At 41.6% G+C, this 19167-nt stretch overlaps 1 protein-coding gene across 2 annotated transcripts in view; it reads right to left on the reverse strand.

Annotated features, from left to right (window-relative positions):
- The window catches only part of tep1 (telomerase-associated protein 1), a 47095-nt gene that overhangs the window by 7890 nt on the left and 20038 nt on the right, over positions 1 to 19167 (reverse strand). For both annotated transcript variants that reach the window (XM_014012995.1, XM_014012994.1), the window contains exons 9-45: positions 18343 to 18467; positions 17245 to 17402; positions 17054 to 17163; positions 16888 to 16966; positions 15864 to 16056; positions 15403 to 15688; positions 15169 to 15321; positions 13119 to 13190; positions 12729 to 12850; positions 12546 to 12626; positions 10957 to 11097; positions 10592 to 10883; positions 10384 to 10505; positions 10165 to 10278; positions 9930 to 10047; positions 9621 to 9809; positions 8428 to 8615; positions 8208 to 8343; positions 7957 to 8136; positions 7783 to 7875; positions 7437 to 7572; positions 6942 to 7101; positions 5731 to 5864; positions 5569 to 5657; positions 5374 to 5488; positions 5256 to 5282; positions 4958 to 5171; positions 4724 to 4844; positions 4464 to 4588; positions 4287 to 4386; positions 3095 to 3250; positions 1522 to 1731; positions 1320 to 1376; positions 943 to 1078; positions 410 to 652; positions 188 to 339; positions 9 to 116 (exon numbers count right to left, since the gene is read on the reverse strand). In XM_014012995.1, coding sequence (XP_013868449.1) covers positions 9 to 116; positions 188 to 339; positions 410 to 652; positions 943 to 1078; positions 1320 to 1376; positions 1522 to 1731; positions 3095 to 3250; positions 4287 to 4386; positions 4464 to 4588; positions 4724 to 4844; positions 4958 to 5171; positions 5256 to 5282; positions 5374 to 5488; positions 5569 to 5657; positions 5731 to 5864; positions 6942 to 7101; positions 7437 to 7572; positions 7783 to 7875; positions 7957 to 8136; positions 8208 to 8343; positions 8428 to 8615; positions 9621 to 9809; positions 9930 to 10047; positions 10165 to 10278; positions 10384 to 10505; positions 10592 to 10883; positions 10957 to 11097; positions 12546 to 12626; positions 12729 to 12850; positions 13119 to 13190; positions 15169 to 15321; positions 15403 to 15688; positions 15864 to 16056; positions 16888 to 16966; positions 17054 to 17163; positions 17245 to 17402; positions 18343 to 18467 — 5235 coding nt within the window. The remainder of the gene's footprint in view (positions 1 to 8; positions 117 to 187; positions 340 to 409; positions 653 to 942; positions 1079 to 1319; positions 1377 to 1521; positions 1732 to 3094; positions 3251 to 4286; positions 4387 to 4463; positions 4589 to 4723; positions 4845 to 4957; positions 5172 to 5255; positions 5283 to 5373; positions 5489 to 5568; positions 5658 to 5730; positions 5865 to 6941; positions 7102 to 7436; positions 7573 to 7782; positions 7876 to 7956; positions 8137 to 8207; positions 8344 to 8427; positions 8616 to 9620; positions 9810 to 9929; positions 10048 to 10164; positions 10279 to 10383; positions 10506 to 10591; positions 10884 to 10956; positions 11098 to 12545; positions 12627 to 12728; positions 12851 to 13118; positions 13191 to 15168; positions 15322 to 15402; positions 15689 to 15863; positions 16057 to 16887; positions 16967 to 17053; positions 17164 to 17244; positions 17403 to 18342; positions 18468 to 19167) is intronic.

A 19167-nucleotide genomic window follows, 5' to 3' on the forward strand; every position in this document is an offset into this window, starting at 1 on the left:
GAACTCACAACACAGTCGGAGGTCCAAACGCAGCCGGTGATCCAGTCTCTGTGAGCGTGAAGGAGAGATTTAGAAAGAGCAGCAGGAGACGAGCTGACGTCCCAAACCAGCAGAGCCTGAAACACAGGAAACATTACAAAAAGTGCAAAAACAGGAAGAAACTAAAAGCTGAATTAAAGGCAGGTACCTGATCTTTTGCACCGGACAGCAGCTGCGATCCATCTGGACTAAAAGCCAAACAGGTGACTCCTCCTCTGTGACCCCTCAGCACCTCGTGTGCAGCGATCGACGAGGCCTGATTCAGATCCTTCAACAGCCACAGCACAACGGAGAAATCATCTGTTTGGAAAGAAAAACTAATTAGAACAAAAACTCAGGTGCAGGATTATAATTACTCTGAGAAACTGACCCGAAGCTGCAGCCAGGTAGGTGGAGTTCTGCACCAGAGCCAGGATGGTGTCCGTCTGCACCCCGAACGTCCCCAGAGTCCTCAGGCCTCCCATCGTTCCCTCCTCTCTCCTCCACAGCCTCAAACGTTTGTCGCTCCCTCCAGAMACCAGCAGCTCCGGCTCGCTCTGCTCCGAGTCCACAGAAACCCACAGCAGGCAGGGGACGGACACGCCCAGGTCCGGTGTGACCCACGTCTTCTCACCTAAAAACATAAAGAAAATAAAATAAATATTTTATCTTTGCCTCCAACTACACGTTTGAGAACAAACTAGTGAAAAACACCTTTAAAAACCATGAGCATAACAAAAATCTGCTAAAATCTCCTTTAAAGCACAAAAAAGACATTAATACATAAACATTTAAAAACAGACTGGATATTTAAACTCTTGTTTTAAAATTCACATCAGAGTTCATCCTCACASCTGTGTTTCACCTGCCAGGCCGGCGCCGTGCCAAAGTTTAATTTTAAATTAACGTGACGTTTAAACCCACCCGACTCAAGGCTGAAGAGTTTGATGCCGTCTCCATGGTAACCCACAGCGACGCAGTCTCCGTTCACCGCCACGCAGAGCGCCGGCGCCTCCGACGTTACCGACTTCAGTTTCTTCTGAGGCGGCTCCAGATCACACTAAAAACGTAAAAATTAAACATTTTCAAAGCTCCTCGCCTTCATTTTGATGAACGTTGTTGACGCCTATTAAAAAAGTTTTTATAGTTTAAGTTTTAATTTGTTAAAAAACAAGATTTAACATTAAATGTCAAATTTTAGCCTTCAGGTTTGACCTTTTAGTATAAGCAAAAAATTAAAAATGTGAAGCTTATAAAAGACAAAGATTTTAAAAATAAATAAAATAAAAGTAAAACCTTACGTCGTCACTTTTTAATATTGCGACTGATCGACCAAGTCCTCCTGACCAGAGCTTGAGCTGTTTTAACCCAGAAAAYAAAAACAGATTATCCATAATCTCTAAAAAGTTCTCRTTTAATCTGTACATTGTYGCACCTAACCTGCATTAAATGTTATTTTGTCATGTGTTAKTCTCATGCAGAGTATATCATAAATCAGATCACCGTGTGGTCGGAGCCGGCGCTCAGGAGCATGGCTCCTCCCTGCAGGAAGGTCAGGGCCTCGGTGGCCCCGCCGTGAGCCTGGAAACATCCCACGCAGGTGGAGGTGTGCACCGACCACACCCTCACCTCGCCGGACACCGAGCCGGAGCAGAGCATGGAGGAGGGGGAGAAGGAGAGGCTGCGCACCGAACGCTGGTGACCGCACAGGGACTGAAGGAGCACACATATACAGTAACAACATATTTAATCTTGTTTTTTTTTTATTTACCCAAATCTACAATCATGTCGACCAAAAAACAACTGTTAATAACCCAATATTAACTTTACACAAAATGATACAAAACCCCTAGAAACTTGTATGTCAGAGCATAAAGCAAAAAAAACAAAACAAAAACAAAAAACAACAACTTTATTTCACAATTTTAAACCATTTTTACTGACTAAAAAAAACAGAATTAACATATTATTTAGGGGTCATATTATTAAAGAAATCTATATAATCTCCTCTCTAAACAAAAAATTTAAAGGGATACATGATTAGTTGTAACATTAAACTTTATTTGATAAACATTTATKTTAACTGTCAAATAAAGACTAAAAGTACTGTAGGCTGTTTAGTTTTGTAAATTTTAGGAATATATTTTAACATGGACGGAGCCATTTTATTTAGACACAAAGCATTCTGGGTAGATGATGACGTGGATAGGTCCTCGGTGYGAGGCTGCTAGCGAGCTATATCCACCCTGAAGGTTAATCTTGGACAATATCTGATGATCGACTCTTTTAAATGAAACCAGAGAGCGTTGACAGAGAGGAGAAGGTAGAAATGACTCAGCCTGTAACTGAAAATATGGATGGAGGACAACAGAGCTGCTTCATGGAAGAAGAACCTCAGCTTAGCCTGTTCGCCTTTGCGCTAGTACCGATGCCATATTGCCTCATATGTATTAGCTCGGTGCTAGCGCGACAAACAAGCTAAATTGAGGTCCTCCATCCATATTTTCAGTTTCAGGCTGAGTCATTTTTGTGTTCCCCTCTCTGTCATGTGGATGGAGGACCTCAGTGACGAGAGGAGAATGTGTAGCGCTGAGCTGATAGCGTTGGGGCTAATGCTAAAGCTAACAGGCTAAGCTGAGGTTCTTCTTCAATGAAGCAGCTCTGTTGTCCTCCATCCATATTTTCAGTTACAGGCTGAGACATTTCCACCTTCTCCTCTCTGTCAACGCTCTCTGGTTTCATTTAAAAGAGTCGATCATCAGATATTGTCCAAGATTAACCTTCAGGGTGGATATAGCTCGCTAGCAGCCTCAATCCGAGGACCTATCCACGTCATCATTTACCCAGAATGCTTTGCGTGTAAATAAAATGGCTCCTTACGTGTTAAAATATATTATTTAAAATTTACAAAACTGAACATCCTACAGTATTTTTACAGTCTTTATTTTACAGTTAAAATATATAAAGTCTAATGTTACAACTAATCATGGATCCCTTTAAACATAGCTGATCAATAAAGGACAAACATGCCGATTGGTGAGAAGACCACCTAAACATTTACAATATACTAACTCACAGTCATTGTTTTATTCTGGAGCCAGTTCCACACCACAATGTTTCCGTTCCAGCAGCCTGCAGCCAGCAGGTGACCCTCGGGGTCAAAGGTCACACAGTTCAAAGGGCTGGTGCTGGGCARTGAGGCCACTTCATGACCTTTAGCAGAAGACCACACCTGACCAACAAGAAAGAAATTAATCATGAGTGGGACTCAGGGTTATTATAGTTAACTAAAACTAACTAAATAACGAAAAGTAAAATTGAAAAAACATTTTAGTTAACTAAAATATGTAAAAACTGTAATAAAATGAAAAAAGGAAAACTGTATAATTGTTTTTAAAAAGACCGTTGAGCACAAAACAAACTGGTAAGATTCTTGAAATACTAGATTTGACTCAATTTTTTTCTTATTTCAAGAATCTTACCAAGTAAAATTTTCATACTCTATTAGCAGAAATTTTTGACTTAATTTGAGTCAAATTTTCAGACTAACAAGACAAATAATCTTACACATTCTGAAAACAAGATTATTATTCTTACACAGTCAGTTCTTGTTTAGTGAATCAGTCTCAAAACAAGATCAAAAAGACTTTTTGGCTGGATGTAAGATGTTAAAACTTGGTAAGATGGACAGTTTTTGCAGTGCACATAAGATGGCTAACTATGACTATCTTGACACGCTAGCTTCTCTCAGTAKCTCCCATGAAAAACAAACAGCCGGTAGCACCAGGTTGGAGACATCTATTATCATCGTCCTAAAATAAATGCCCRAGTCCTTTTTTTTTGGCAAAATTGAGTTACGCAATGATTTTAGGAAGGTGTCGCTATAATGGACGCWTTAACTAGCGACCAAATAGCTGCTGGTTAGTGAACTCACAGGAACATCACAAGCTGGAGGATGCATTGGCAAATATGTTTATTCAAACTATAAAAAAACTAATACTAGAACTAATAAAGACTAAACCAAAACTAAGCATTAAAAATGCAATAAAAACTATCAAATCCACTGTAAAAACTAATTTAAACTAACTGAATTAAAAGAAAAAAGGTCACAACGAAATTAAACTAAACTATAATGAAAAATCCAAAACTATTATAACCTTGGTGAGACTTTTGTATTTCAAACAGCGTTTTAAAGGATTCATTGATAAAAGTGAATATTTCTTGGCTTTAAGATAAAACAGATAAAAGCTCAGACAGGTGAGACTAACCTTCAGCATGAAGTCTAGAGACACAGTTACGAGGTGTTTCCTGTCTGGGCTGATGTCACTCGCTGTTATGGTGTTGGTGTGGCCGTGGATGAGAGCAGTCCTGCACAGAGCAGCACGGACATGAGTTAAAAGTTACGCTCTGTTATTAAACTCCACTGACTGGAACGCTCCTCTCACCTGCAGCCGTTCTCCACATCCCAGACCTCGATCCGTCCGTTGAAGGAGGTGGAGGCGAGCCGCCCGTCGGTCAGAAAGATGCAGCTGGAGATGCCGTCACAGCTGCTCGTCAGAGACTTTATCTCCTGAAGGAAACGAGAATAAAACCTCCTGATTGGTTAAAGCTCAGAGGAACAAAAAAGAAAAAAAAAAAAAAAAAAAAAAAAAAAACAGGATTTTGTTTTTCTAGTTGAGAGGAAGTGGTTTTTAAATGTTCCCACCTGTCCGGTCTGCGTGCTCAGAACGTGCAGCGTTCCCTGCCCGGTACCGACGACCATCAGCTGTTTGTCTGAACTCAGGACCAAGCAGGTTGGTTCAGAGGAGAAGGACGACACCAGATCACTGAAACAAACAACAACAATTACAAAGTCTATATCTAACACTGCAAACACGACCGACAAATGAGCTCTACCCCTCCATCACATTAAAATAAAACCACATAAAATAATCATTACCTGATTTCTTGACTGATTTTAGCGTCTCTGTTCAGACACTCGACGACTCGAACTCCTCCTCCTCGTCCCACCAGACCTTCAGCCCAGACATGAGCCGGGGTTTCTGGGGGATCGTTGAGCGCCTGCTGGATGAAAAGCGCCGGCCAAGCTGAGAGCGTGGAGGCGTGGCGCTGCAGGAAACCACGRCAGTCCTCCAGACGGTGCTGCAGCTCCACTGAAAGAATGAAAAGCTGCAGTGAGGACCAGAAACACCTTTTAAAACAGAAATTATGCATCTTTTGTTTTTAAATAAACTTACAAGTAGGGGGCGATGTTTGCTCCTTTTCTACGAGAGGCAGAATTTAACAGAAACATTAAAATATTGTTTAGTAACAATAAATTAACTTCAGAGTGTTAGTTATAGAATGTGTGCTCACCACACAGCCTGTACGTCTCCAGGAGGTGCTGCAGGAGGCCCAGGCTCACGTTAGCGTGCAGGAAATAAAAGTTTGAGAGCAGAGAATGAAGCGCCTTCAGTTGTCCGCTTCCAACCTAAACGAACACAAATGAAGGAGATCAGAGACGAAACAAACCAAAAAATATTTGAGGACATTTAGTGGAAGATTTCTAACCAGGCAGGAAGGCAGCTGCCTGACCGAGTCGGCCTCACAGTGAAGGAACGTGTCTTTTCCCTGAGGGTCGGCCGTCGCCCACAGGTGACCTGATGGATTCAATAAAAAACGTTYTCATGCAGGAAACCGTCGTTATGGAGGAGAAAATAAAAAGTTCTCTACCTGCCAGAAGGAAGCGGGCTCTGCTTCTGTCGCTCTCTGTTGGGAGGAGAAAGTCCTCAAAGGCTYGCTTCACCTCCGGGTTGTTCAGGGTCAGCAGGTCGTCAGTGTTGTGGCATCGGGACGGACCAATCAGGCTGCAGGAGAAAATGTCATTTATATCCCAAAAGTCTGACAAACAGTTACTGCTGAGACTACTGGTTCACTGGTTTACTGTTTGTTTGTTTACTTATGTTTAATTATCTTTAATCTTTTGGAATTTACCTAATTCTGCGTACTTTGGTTTATTTTAACTATTTCCTTTATCAAAACATTAAGGAGAATAGTGATAAAACTTTAGCTATTTTTAGCTTTTAGCTAATAACGCTACAATAACTCTTTAGTTAAATGAGTTACTACAAAATCTAATTTCCCTCTGGGATCAATAGTTTTTTTTAATTGAATTGAATTGAATGTTTTGCTACAGTTATCAAGCAACTTAAATTTTTAGAGCAGCATTTTGCTACTTTTTGCAAACATTTTGCTACTTTTTGCTACCATTTTGCTAGTTTTAGCTAACATTTTGCTAGTTTTAGCTAACATTTCTCTAGTTTCAGCTAACGTTTAGCTAGTTTTAGCCAACATTTTGCTACTTTTTGCTAACGTTTAGCTAGTTTTAGCAAACATCTTGCTACTTTTTGCTAACATTTAGCTAGTTCTAGCAAACATTTTGCTAGTTTTAGCTAACATTTCTCTAGTTTTAGCTAAAATTTCTCTAGTTTCAGCTAACGTTTAGCTAGTTTTAGCAAACATTTTGCTACTTTTGCTAATGTTTAGCTAGTTTTAGCAAACATTTTGCCAGTTTTAGCTAACATTTTGCTAGTTTTAGCAGATATTTTGCTAGTTCTAGCAAATGTTTTACTAGTTTTAGCTAACATTTTGCTAGTTTTGGCTAATGTTTTGCTACGTTATGGTAAAGAATACTAGAATTTCACTACTTTAGTTCAATTTCAGTTTTGTCAGCAAAAGTCATTGAGCAATTAGCATTTTTACAGAAAATGCTGTTTCTCAGGTAATTTTTAAAKTCAAAGAAAAGCTTGAAAAAATTCTGAATTTTAAAATATGACGGTAAATCTTTAGGCAGAACATATAAATGATTTATCTTACAATCTGTTGTACTTTCTGGACATTTTAAAGGATCAGTGTAAATGTATTAATCTAGTCAGCATTCATACCTTTCTAAACGCTCCACAATACGTGTAAAGACAGCCATGGGGACCCGTCCTTTAGTTTTCCTGGACAGCTGCAGCACTTCTTCCCACGTGAGCTGTTCGCCCAGTGACGACAAATCGTTACACGTGTTCAGAACCAAGTACAGATCTCTCTCCTTCAAGCCTGGAATTAAAAAATGAGGGACYATTGAAGCAAGAAACTATGGATCAGTTTGAGTACTTTTCTTATGGATTGGTTCCGACACTTTGTCCATTTTGGAATTTCAAACTTTTTATTTTTGTCCACTTTTGAGGCAAAAAATGTTGGAAAGAGTGAAGAACACTTTGAAAAGCCCAAGTTAAACAGATAAAAATTAGTCYTTATGTCTGAAAACTGGCACATTTACAGAGTAAACTCAAGTCTCAATGTGCTCTTTCTATTTTAAATGAAATAAATAACCAAACAAATTAGTGTCCATTATTTTTTTTTTTATACAAAAGCAACTTTACAATTCCCACCTGAGTGGCTGACAGCAAGAACGGCGAGGGCCAAGCGGAATCCCAGCATGCCTCTGTACTCGGAGCAGAGTCTCTCCAGGCTGAACTGGACCAGTTGGCTCAGAGACTGAGGCAAATCCTGCAGGTTCTCCTTCAGCTGAGACACAAAAAACACTCTGATCTCAACCGTACAAGACGAGTTACATCGATAAAGCAGCAGAATTTTTACAAGTTACAYAAACAATACAGGAGTTTGGTTTCTATCAGCAGCAGTAAGTCACTCATGGATGGTTGGATATAACAACTTATTCACTCAAGCTGCAGCCAACTGGTGTGAAATTTTTTCAAAAAAAAAGTAATTTCACACCTTGTCAAAGGAGGCGAAGTTTCTCAGGTCCTCACAAGCCAGGTGCAGATAGAGAGGACTCGCCGCTCCTTTCTTTGTTATTAACGTCTGGAGCTGCACACACAGAGTTCAAGTTAAAACAGAAACATTTTAAGGGTCCAGAGGAAACTCAAGACCAGGAGTCAGAAGAAGAACCTGGTTGTTGAACGCAGAGTCGCTGAGCTTCTTCCCAAAGACGCCCAGCTCCTTCTGAACGATCTCCTTCCGGTCCGGCAGGGTGAGCTGTCCCAGGGAGAACAGGACCGTCCCGATTCTCACGGTCAGAGTTTTTAACAGAGCTGATTTGGTCCTGATGCTCAGCACCAAACACACACCCTGACAGAAAAACAAACTGAATCAGCTTTTATTTGTTTTATTTATGAACCTTTAATTCTCTTGTCACTGACTTGTGGRAGCAGCTGAGGGATCCAATCAGAGCTGAGCTGTCCTCTGCTGTCCYGAAGGAGGTCCACTCCATCAACCAACACCAGCAGAGGTTTCTTCATTTCTCTCAGGATGGAGTGAAACTCTGACAGCAAGTCTCTGTTGGTAAAAAATAAAATAAAACCGTTAAAACAACCGTAAACCACGATAGTACAGAAACCTAATAATGTAAACATGTCCTACTTGTACGTGTGTGGAAAAGGTGGTTCTTCTTCTGCTGCTTTTATTTTCCTCAGCCACTGCAAGAGGCACCGAAGGAGGTTTTCCACCGAGCGTGCTGATTGGCTGGCAGCTGTAGAGTAGGAGATGACATCACAGTGGCTTTTTCTTTTGGATTTCCCTCCATTTCTAAGCTTCTCTGCAAGAGCAGCCTGAAAAAAGAGAGAATTCTGCTTCAGCATATTTACAATTTTTTGTTTTCTCACTCTACTTTTAGCTTTACTTTAGCCTATTGCTGCCTAAAGTTGTCCTGTAGATGCCTTTAGCAAGCCCATTGGCACTTGTAGCTGTTACTGCCTTTAGATAGTCTACTACTGCCTTTAGCTAGCCTGCTGCTGACTTTAGCTAGCCTGCTGCTGACTTTAGCTAGCCTTCTACTACCTTTAGCTAATCTGTTGACGCCTTTAGCTAGCCTGCTGCTGACTTTAGCTAGCCTTCTACTACCTTTAGCTAATCTGTTGATGCCTTTAACTAGCCTGCTACTGCCTTTAGCTAGCCTGCTGCTGACTTTAGCTAGCCTTCAACTACCTTTAGCTAATCTGTTGATGCCTTTAACTAGCCTGCTACTGCCTTTAGCTAGCCTGCTACTGCCTTTAGCTAGCCTGTTGCTGACTTTAGCTAGCCTGCTGCTGACTTTAGCTAGCCTGCTGCTGACTTTAGCTAATCTGTTGATGCCTTTAACTAGCCTGCTGCTGCCTTTAGCTAGCCTGCTGCTGCCTTTAGCTAGCCTGCTGCTGACTTTAGCTAATCTGTTGATGCTTTTAACTAGCCTGCTACTGACTTTAGCTAACCTGCTACTACCTTTAGCTAATCTGTTGATGCCTTTAACTAGCCTGCTACTGCCTTTAGCTAGCATGCTACTGCCTTTAGCTAATCTGTTGATGCTTTTAACTAGCCTGCTGCTGACTTAAGCTAATCTAACTAGCTTTAGCTGATCTGTTGATGCCTTTAGCCAGCCTGCTACTGCCTTTAACTTGCGTGTTACTGCCTTTAGCGATCTAGACTAGCCGTTAGCTCATCAACCTGATTAAAATAAACCATAATGATCTACAACAGGTAAGTTATTGACATTTCCTATCTTCCAACAAACTCCACTTTAAAGTGATAGATTTTGTAATGTGAATATGATTTCAAACAAACTGAGGGCAAAGATTTACCATGAAGACAGTTTTTCCGTCTCCAGCTGCCCCCTCTACCACCATCACCCCTCCTTTGATTTTGACTTTATCCACCACCTCCACAGCAGCTGAGAGAAGCTTAGCCCTGCCGAAGAACTGCCTCTGCAGCGCCGCCTGATGGACTTCCTGCTCAAACGTCTCAGACGCAGCCTCGTCCTCCTCGCTTTCCTGACAAACGGGGAAAAAAAATCAACTCAAAGTGGATTTAAACATCTGTGAGACTACAGAAATGTTGCAGTTTATTTTTGAAGAAATTAACTTTTTTATAATTGACTGAGAGATACTGACTTCCACAAACAGCTTCTGCACAGCCATCCAGAGATCCTCCAGCACAGCTTTTCCAAACTCCTCCAGGTTTTTCAGATATGGTTTTCCTTCCTTCACGCCTCCCCACTCACATAAATAACTGCAAGATTGATGCAGGTGTGTTTAGGCTTTTATAAAGCAATTAATATTAGGACATAATAACAGTCCAGTTTCTTTAAAACGTCTGTCAGAAGTCCTGAAATACACGCTGACTCACTTTTCAGTGACTTTGACTTTCCAGTCATAAATTCTTTTCTTCAAAGACAACAATTTGTCCGCAGCCTCTTTTGATTCTGCAGCAAAATCTGATCTCCAAGCTACAGGAATCGATCTGAACAAATAATAAATATTAGTTACAAGAACTCAGCAATCAAATTACCTTTTATTTAAAAAAATGCACATATTATAGGATTCAGTTATTGGATTTTCTGCGTACTTGATGATGTTTGGATCTCTGAAGTAGCAGAACATTCGCTGCGGTGTCGTGTCGGGATACAGAGCCTGAAACTGACGGATCTCCATCTCAGTGATGGACATGGCATCCGGAGCAGAGGCCATCTAAATATAAAGAACAAACAAGATTCCTTCAGAGCTTTAAAAAAATAAATGTAAAATATGACAGAGTCACAGATCAGTAATCTTACCCAGCTGTACTGTGGCAGGTCAGGAAGAACAGGTCTGGGGGGCACCTGGCCGTACCGCTCGCCCAGAATCCCCACCATCAACTGACTGCGACACACCTCTGAMAGACACAGCTCGGCGGCTCGCTCAGACTCCTCCTCCGTCACGCCCCAGCGCAGCTCCACCTCCTGCAGGTGGAGGCGGTGTGCCGCGGCGCGACGGCGGAGCTCCGGGAAGACGCTCTGCACCAGGACGTCCCGCTCGGCGTGCATGTCTCTGAAGGTGGAGGAGACGAAGACTCGGACTCCTCTCCACCTGTGGACAGAAGTGTCAAAGTGGTGATTTAATTATTTCACTAGAGAAAGTGTAGTTTTACTGCTAAATTTACCTTAATTTGGGGCTGGGTGGCATCGAAACAAGTTTGTTAGAAGTTTGTAGTTCTTTAGAACCGTCCGGTGGGATGTTGTACAGTTTGTCCAGGTGGTCCACGTGATCCAGCAGCCTGGAAGAACCTCGCTCTGCAACAAATCTGGACAAGTTTATGAAGAAAAACAAGTTGGAGAAATTTTCGGTTAAAACTAGACTTATTTTCAGGCAGATTACCATTTCCATTTAGTTACTTTGGTTAAAAAAATCATCAAAAAAATGCACAAGAGCTCCTTGAAGTTTTCAAGTTATTATAACCTGAAAAAAAAWTTACATTTAAAATGCCTTGCAATTCATATTAATAGAGAAAATGTAATTTGCAAAAGATATGTGACAGCTGAAGTTTGTTGGAAGCTAAAAGTATAGAAATGCTAAGAGACTAACGGCAGCAGAAGGCTAGCTAAAGGCAGTAAGAGAGCTTTAAAAGCAGCAGCCGACTAGCTTAAGGCAGCAAAAAAAGCAAAAAAATAAAAATAAATAAAACTCACTAAAGCAAGTAACAAGCTAGCTAAAAGCTTTAAGGCAGCTTAAGGGTTGCAAGAGCCAAAAGGCAGCAGTAGATTAGCCAGGAGCTTTAAATCAGCAAGACTTGATAAAGGTTAGCTAAAGGCAGCAACAAGCTAGCTGAAAGCCTAAAGGCAGCTTGAGGGTTGCAAGAGCCAAAAGGCCAGCAGTGAACTAGCTAAGAGCTTTAAAGCAGCAACAGACTTGACAAAGGCTAGCTAAAAGGAAGCAACAAGCTAGCTGAAAGCCTAATGGCAGCAGCAAACCAGCTAAATGCAGCTTGAGGGTTGCAGGAGCCTAAAATGTAGCAGAAGGCTAGCTAAACCCAGAAGCAGGATTGTAAAGAACTTTAAAGCAAATACAGACTTGCAAAAACTGTCCATCTTACCAAGTTTTAAAACCTTAATATCAGCCAAAAAGTCTTTTTGATCTTGTTTTGAGACTGATTTACTAAACAAGAACTGATTGTGTAAGAATAATCATCTTGTTTTCAGAATGTGTAAGATTATTTGTCTTGTTAGCCTAAAAATTTGACTCAAATTAAGTCAAAAATTTCTGCCAATGGAGTAAGAAAATTTTACTTGGTAAGATTCTTGAAATACTATATTTGACTCATTTTTTTCTTATTTCAAGAATCTTACCAAGTAAAATTTTCTTACTCCATGGCAGAAATTTTTGACTTAATTTGAGTCAAATTTTTAGGCTAACAAGACAAATAATCTTACACATTCTGAAAACAAGATTATTATTCTTACACAATCAGTTCTTGTTTAGTAAATCAGTCTCAAAACAAGATCAAAAGACTTTTTGGCTGATATAAGATTTTAAAACTTGGTTAGGTGGATATTTTTTGCAGTGTAAAGGCATCAACAACATAGCTAAGAACTAACAGCAACTTTTTCCATCTATCTTTCCTTAATTTGAATAAGAAAATTTAAAGCTGCTCATAATCATAAATCTTTATTGAACAATAAATGCTTCACAGCACCACTAAGTTCAACAAGATCTACATTTGTAAAGTTTAAATCAGTTTTTTTTTTATTTTACCTCAGTGTTTGCTCACTGAAGCCTCGCAGGACAACACGGTTCCTGTTCTTGAACTGGGTGTCTTCTGACATTTGACAATAGCTAAACAGAACATTATGAGTTAATAACAGGCAGAGAAAACACAAAACAACCAGCGTTGTGTTCTAATTACTGTGACTGAAATCAATCCGATCAGAATATTACCCGGTTGACAAGAAGACATAACATTCCAGAGCATTGTTGTTTGCTTCTTTCTTGTAGTTGCTGATGCACCAACTCAATGTACTGTCAATCCAAGAATCAGCCAGCACAATAATGTTGTCGATCTGAGGAGAAAAAGAGTATTGGACTTGAAAAACGATAAGAAAATAATGATGCAGCAGCAACAGCAGCTCTGTTTTAAACCATTCAATGGCATTATTAACACAGAAACAACTTTAGGAGCTAAAGAGCTACAATTTAAAGGCAGTCTAATTACTGTTGCGATAATTAAATTAAGCTTTTTTACTTTAAGCAAAGGTGCATCTAATGTAAAAGGCATTTCATGACCAGGATTGCCAAAAAAGTAATAAAACGAATGCAAGATAAACTTACCTTGTTTTTCTTGGTGAACAATTTGAAACAGAAATCATCTTCGGCATCACCAGCTGTATTTTCAGAAAATGTCTGTGAACAAACAGAGTTCAACGATAAATCCAAAATCACATCTGCTAGTCTGACATTAATCTCCATTACGGGAATTTTCAATCCTGGTCCTCCAGGGGCCGCCAACCTTCATGTTTTTAGACACCAGTTTCAACAGGTATGGTCTATATAAGTGGAACTGCAATGCTTTGGTCTGAATTTATCCTTATTGTAACTTTACCAGCCCCGCTTTTCACCCCTTCTCTGAGGTTTGTCTCCGCAGCTCGTTTTGAGGCTGTCTCTTTAAATCCAAATGAGGCGCTTCACACCCCACTAGTTTGAGAATGGCATTTGCAAATGTCTTGAAGTACAGAAACATTTGATTTACAAATTAATTAAAAGATGTCAACAAGAGAAGACTTGTCCATCCAGCCTTACATGTTGGAGCCAGAGTCTGACCCAGAACCAGAGCAGAATGAAGACCACCAAACTGTAGTTGGCAAGTCCAGACCTTAATTGGCAGCTCTGTCACAAAAACTGTGACACAATAGTTCAGAAAATGGCATAGAAAATAGAGAAAACTGAATGAGTTGAAAAATATGACCCAAACAGAATATAAAGATATCTATGCAGCACCAGTAGAAACCAATTTCAGCTTTTATGCACTACTACAGACTCCAAGTATACAACAAAATGAATTTAATGGCTAAAAAGTGGATTTTGCATATGTCCCCTTAACATTGCAAGAGACAGCGATAGGCTAGCTCAAGGCAGCAAAAAGCTAGCTAAGAGCTTTATAGCAGCAACAGACTCACTAAGGCAGTGACAGGGTAGCTAAAGGCAGCACAAGGCTAGCTCAAGGCAGCAAAAACCAAGCCCAAGGGAGGGACAGGCTAGCAAAGGGCAGCGACAGACTAGCTAAAGGCAGCGACAAGCTAGCTAAGAGCTTTAAAGCAGCAACAGACTCACTAAGGCAGCGACAGGGTAACTAAAGGCAGCAATAGACTAGCTAAAGGCAGCAACAGGCTAGCTAAAGTCACCGACAGGCTAGCTGAAGGCTGCGACAGGCTAGCTATGAGCTTTAGAGCAGCAAAAGACTCACTAAGGCAGCAACAGGGTAACTTAAGGCAGTGACAGGCTAGCTCAAGGGAGCCACAGGCTAGCAAAGGGCAGCGACAGACTCACTAAGGCAGCGGCAGGGTAACTTAAGGCAGTGACAGGCTAGCTGAAGTCACCAACAGGCTAGCTGAAGGCTGCGACAGGTTAGCTAAGAGCTTTAAAGCAGCAAAAGACTCACTAAGGCAGCGACAGGGTAACTTAAAGCAGTGACAGGCTAGCTAAATGCAGTGACAGGCTAGCTCAAGGGAGCGACAGGCTAGCTAAAGGCAGCGACAAACTAGCTAAGAGCTTTAGAGCAGCAACAGACTCACTAAGACAGTGACAGGGTAGCTAAAGGCAGAGACAGGCTAGCTAAAGGCAGGGACAAGCTAGATAAATGCAGCAGCAAGCTAGCTAAGAGCTTTAGAGCAGCAACAGACTCACTAAGGCAGCGACAGGCTACCTAAAGGCAGCTACAAGCAAAATAAAGACAGCGACAAGCTAGCTAAAGACAGCGACAAGCTAGCTAAAGACAGCGACAAGCTAGCTAAAGACAGCGACAAGCTAGCTAAATACAGCGACAGGCTAGCTAAATACAGCGACAGGCTAGCTAAATGCAGCGACAGGCTAGCTAAAGGCAGCGACAGGCTAGCTAAAGGCAGTGACAGGCTAGCTAAAGGCAGCGACAAGCTAACTAAGAGACCAGCAATAGACTCACTAAGGCAACAACAACATACTGTAGCTAAAAGCAGGACGCTGTCTATGGTCCTGAATCTTTCTTGAACAATAAATGCTTCAAAGCACCACTAAGTTCAACATGCTCTACATGCATTAAAGCATCATTTCCAACACTCTGCTGCACATGTTCTGGTAATCAAAAAAAAWATATTAAATGCAAATTGAACAAGAGGACAATGCAGACCTTCACTTCCTTCATCAGAGTTTTGACGTTGTCCAAAAGGACGTCAGTCTTCAGCTGGACTTCCTTACGGCGGCCGTGCACGGACAAGCAAAGCTGATAATCTTCAGCGCTGCTGCTGATCATCAGAGCGAGCAAAGCTGCCACCTCCATCCTCTGAAAAGGTTTAAAAAAAAACACAAAGAGACGTCAGAYGATGGCGCAGTTTCCTCTGCGATAATATGAACACAAACTCACAGTAGGAGTGAGGGGGTCGTGCTCTTCCTCCTGCGTCTTCCTCCTTCTGGTTGAAGCTTCTCCCTCCTCCTCCTCCTCCTTGTCCTCGTCCTCTTTCTGTTCGGGTTCTACAGGGAGACAGAAGTCCTGCTTCCTGCTCCAGGACACGTCGGTCGACATGTTACAACCGAGTATGATGACGGTTTTTCCCGGTAGGGGGGGCACGTTGTAGCGGCAGGAGATCTGAACCGCCGTCTCCAGAGCTCGGCAGTAACGGTCCAACAGATCAACCGTGTACAGCCTCTGACTTCAAACACAGACCAGGTATAAAGTCAACACTTTGACTCAAACCGATATTTCATTCTTCAGTTTGTCATCAGTGCTAACAGTCATGCTGACAAAATGTGATATTTTGCTGACAGATGAATGAACACAAACACGGACAGGTGAAAAACTGAAAAGCAAATAAAATCTCGTCTTACTTGGCTTTTATGAGTTGGGCTTTTCTCGTTTTGTACATTCGATAAATAAAGGGCACGCGAAGCGATGTCTTCAACCTTCTCCTCGTGGTCGTCTCCCACTTCATATTCCTGAAGCGTGGGCTCTTTGGGACCTTCTTCAGGATGCTCACCAGGATTTCCTTTACAGAAGGGATCGCCTGCTGCGACACAGAGGCTGAAAGGACAAAGAAGCAGATTTCCTACAAAGAYTTCAAGCATTGATTCAAAACAAAACTAGCTTTTCTGCCATGTGATAAATCATCACATTTAAACAAACTACATCTCATTATGAAGCTTTTAGGTGGAGAATTTGAATTTGAATTCCCACACTTTGGTCAACATCAAATTCAAGGACCTTTCAAGGACTTTCCAGTACCAATTTCCTCAAATTCAAGAACCACACGTGATGGCAATTACCTACTGCTACTGCAGAATGTTACCAATAAACGTAAATTCAATGAAAAACTGAACAACCTAGAAATTACTGAGTCAGAATCAATGAAAGAAGGTGGATTAAACGTACACCCTATATTCATATCTACAATACATGGACATGTAATTATGTCCTGGGAGGTTCTGCAGCTCAGTTTGGGAGGAGGWGATGTGAACATGTCCAGATGCTCAGTGAGAACAGGAGGAGGAGCTGTRGTGCTCTCACCTGGGCTCAGAAAGAAAGACCCGCCCTACTCTGCTCTGATTGGCTAAAACTATGACTATGTGTCACGTTATTTGTTGAAAGCCACGTCAGTTTACCGTAATCCTGTTATCCATGCGACAAAYGCTTGTTTTGGCTGTTTTCACAAACTTTCCAAGGTCTTGAAATCGTTTTTYCAAACTCACAAACTTTCAAGAATTTGAAGGACCCGTGGGAACCCTGATTTGAAAATAACTCAATACTGAACAGTTTCAACAGAACAGATCGCATTCTTGAAAAGCTGYACTCGACTGGAGCCACAGATCGGAGCCTCAGCGCCTCCGTCTCTCCGACTTATCCGACGCATCTCACCCAAAGCGCGAAGCTCCATGACGACTTTGTAAGCGGCGAGGAATCTGAAGGGAAACTGTCGGCTCTGGACGACGGCTTTCTGCGAGAACATGAACAGAACAGCGTGAGCTCTGCTGCACGTCTATGATTTACAATAAAGCTCCTAAAGCAGCAGTGTTGGTCTCACCTGATTGGTCAACCTGCTGAGGATCTTCCTGTGATGAGCCTCGCTGATTCCTTTACTGATCATGTTCCTCAGGTTCCTCAGCATGGCCATGAACGGCAGAGATTTACTGTCTGTGTATCAGAGGCAGCATCTGTCAGCTTCTGTCAACATGAACAGGGTTACTGAGTCGAGTCGAGAGTTTCCTGTCAGACCTATGAGCTTCTCCCAGGTGGCGGCCTTGTTGCCCTCCATGCTGAGCAGCCGCTCCCACGTCTGCGGCTCTTTCAGTTTGATTCGCTGCCCGGCTCGCTCTCTGTCCCACGAGCCTTTCAGTCCACTACGGGCGAACGCCTTGGCGTCGCTGGGATACCTGCAGAAAAACACAAACTYAGCGTTTACAAGTTTGAAAACTGTGACATCTGTACTGAAAATTAAAATGGCCACGGGGAAAGCGAGGGTTAGATTTATTTGTTTAATAAGAACGTTTTAACACTAGATTTGAGCTGGGTTTCAGTGTTGTGGAAAAGTCTTCAGTCATCCCTCTTTGTTATATTTTGCTTCGAAGAAACCAAATGGTTGAATGAAGTGGGAGATYGATCAACTGACTGGGGACTCATCATGAGTAATGAGGGYGTTGCTTCGGTCGGTCGTGGTGAAGAAAGAACTGAGTCGAAAGGTGAAGCTCTCAGTTTACTGGTCCGTCTACGTTCCAACTCTCACCTGTGGTCATGAGGTTTGGAACAAGACTGAAAGAACAAGATCCTGAAGACATWGGGTGGATGGGTTCAGCCTTAGAAATGTGGGAGGAGCCTCGTCTTTAGAGGTGAGCTCAGAGTAGAGCTGCTGCAGAGCCAGAACTCGCTGGAAAGATTATAGAAGTCCTCTCTGGTCTTGGAMCAACTTGAGGTCCACCAGGTGGAGCTGGAGTGTGTCACTGAGGACAGGGAGGTCTCTTGGACCTGTTGCCTCTGTGACRCATCAGGWATAAGAAATAAAAGATGGAGACGAAGAGAGAGAAACCCCACAAACGGACCAGTAACTTCATGAGTGTATGTATTTGTACAGTTTTGTAAAAATAAACATGAAAAAGTTTGGTTTCATTCCATGGATGTTTTATCTTGTTTTTACACAATATAGTGTATTATGAAATATGCACATATTTTAGGCAAATCATTAAAAAACATTTCAGTAAAAAAAGAGATAAATTTGTAAGATAGTAGACTAAAGTTACACTTTCAACAAGCTGAAGTAAAACCAGCAGCATCTAGACGTCATAATCGTGAGGTTTTCTGTGTTTTTATGGGTCTTACTTTCGTCCCAGGATAGCCATTACGAGTTCCGCCGGTTCTTTAATGTGAAGCTTGTGGATCAACTTCTTCATACTGAACTCGCTCTGCTTTTTGTCCACCACTGGTCTGTCTACATCAKTCTGCAGCTGCACACAGAAACCACCGCAAGGGTTTAAACGAGAGCAATAAATAAAAATGATAAAAAGAAAAAAAACAGCTGATATTTAAATACAGTGCTAAAAAAGGCAAAAAGAAAATGTCGCTAAAACCTGTAGCTAAAAAAATCAAACAACATGGTAAAAACACAGTAAATGGACGGAACTTATAGAGTGCTTTATCAAGTCCCTCCAGACCTCAAAGCGCTTTACACTTAGACATTCACCCATTCACACTCACACAATGATGATCGTAAGCTACAATGTAGCCACAGCTGCCCTGGGGTACACTGACAGAGGTGGGGCTGCCATGCACCGGCCCCACCAAACCCTCTGACCACCATCAGTAGACAAGGTGGGTGAAGTATCTTGCCCAAGGACACGACTGAGACGGCTGGACCAGTGGATCGAACCGGTTACGACTCCCCTAACAACTCCACCACAGCCGCTGCATTTTAGCTAAAATTAACTGTTAGCTAAAAAAGCAAAAAAAAAAAGATAGCTAAAATGAACATCAATAACTAAACAAGCAAAATATTTAGCGAAATTAAAAAAAGATAAAACCACTGTTAAATAAAACCTCTGGCTAAAAAAAAGCAAATAAATGTAGCAAAAATATATCCCATAGCTAAAAGAAAATCAGAATTACGTAGCTAAATCTGCAACATGCAGTTTAAAAAAGGGGGGGGGG

Source organism: Austrofundulus limnaeus, unplaced genomic scaffold, assembly GCF_001266775.1.
Source record: "Austrofundulus limnaeus strain Quisiro unplaced genomic scaffold, Austrofundulus_limnaeus-1.0 Scaffold97, whole genome shotgun sequence".
Taxonomy (NCBI): domain Eukaryota; kingdom Metazoa; phylum Chordata; class Actinopteri; order Cyprinodontiformes; family Rivulidae; genus Austrofundulus; species Austrofundulus limnaeus.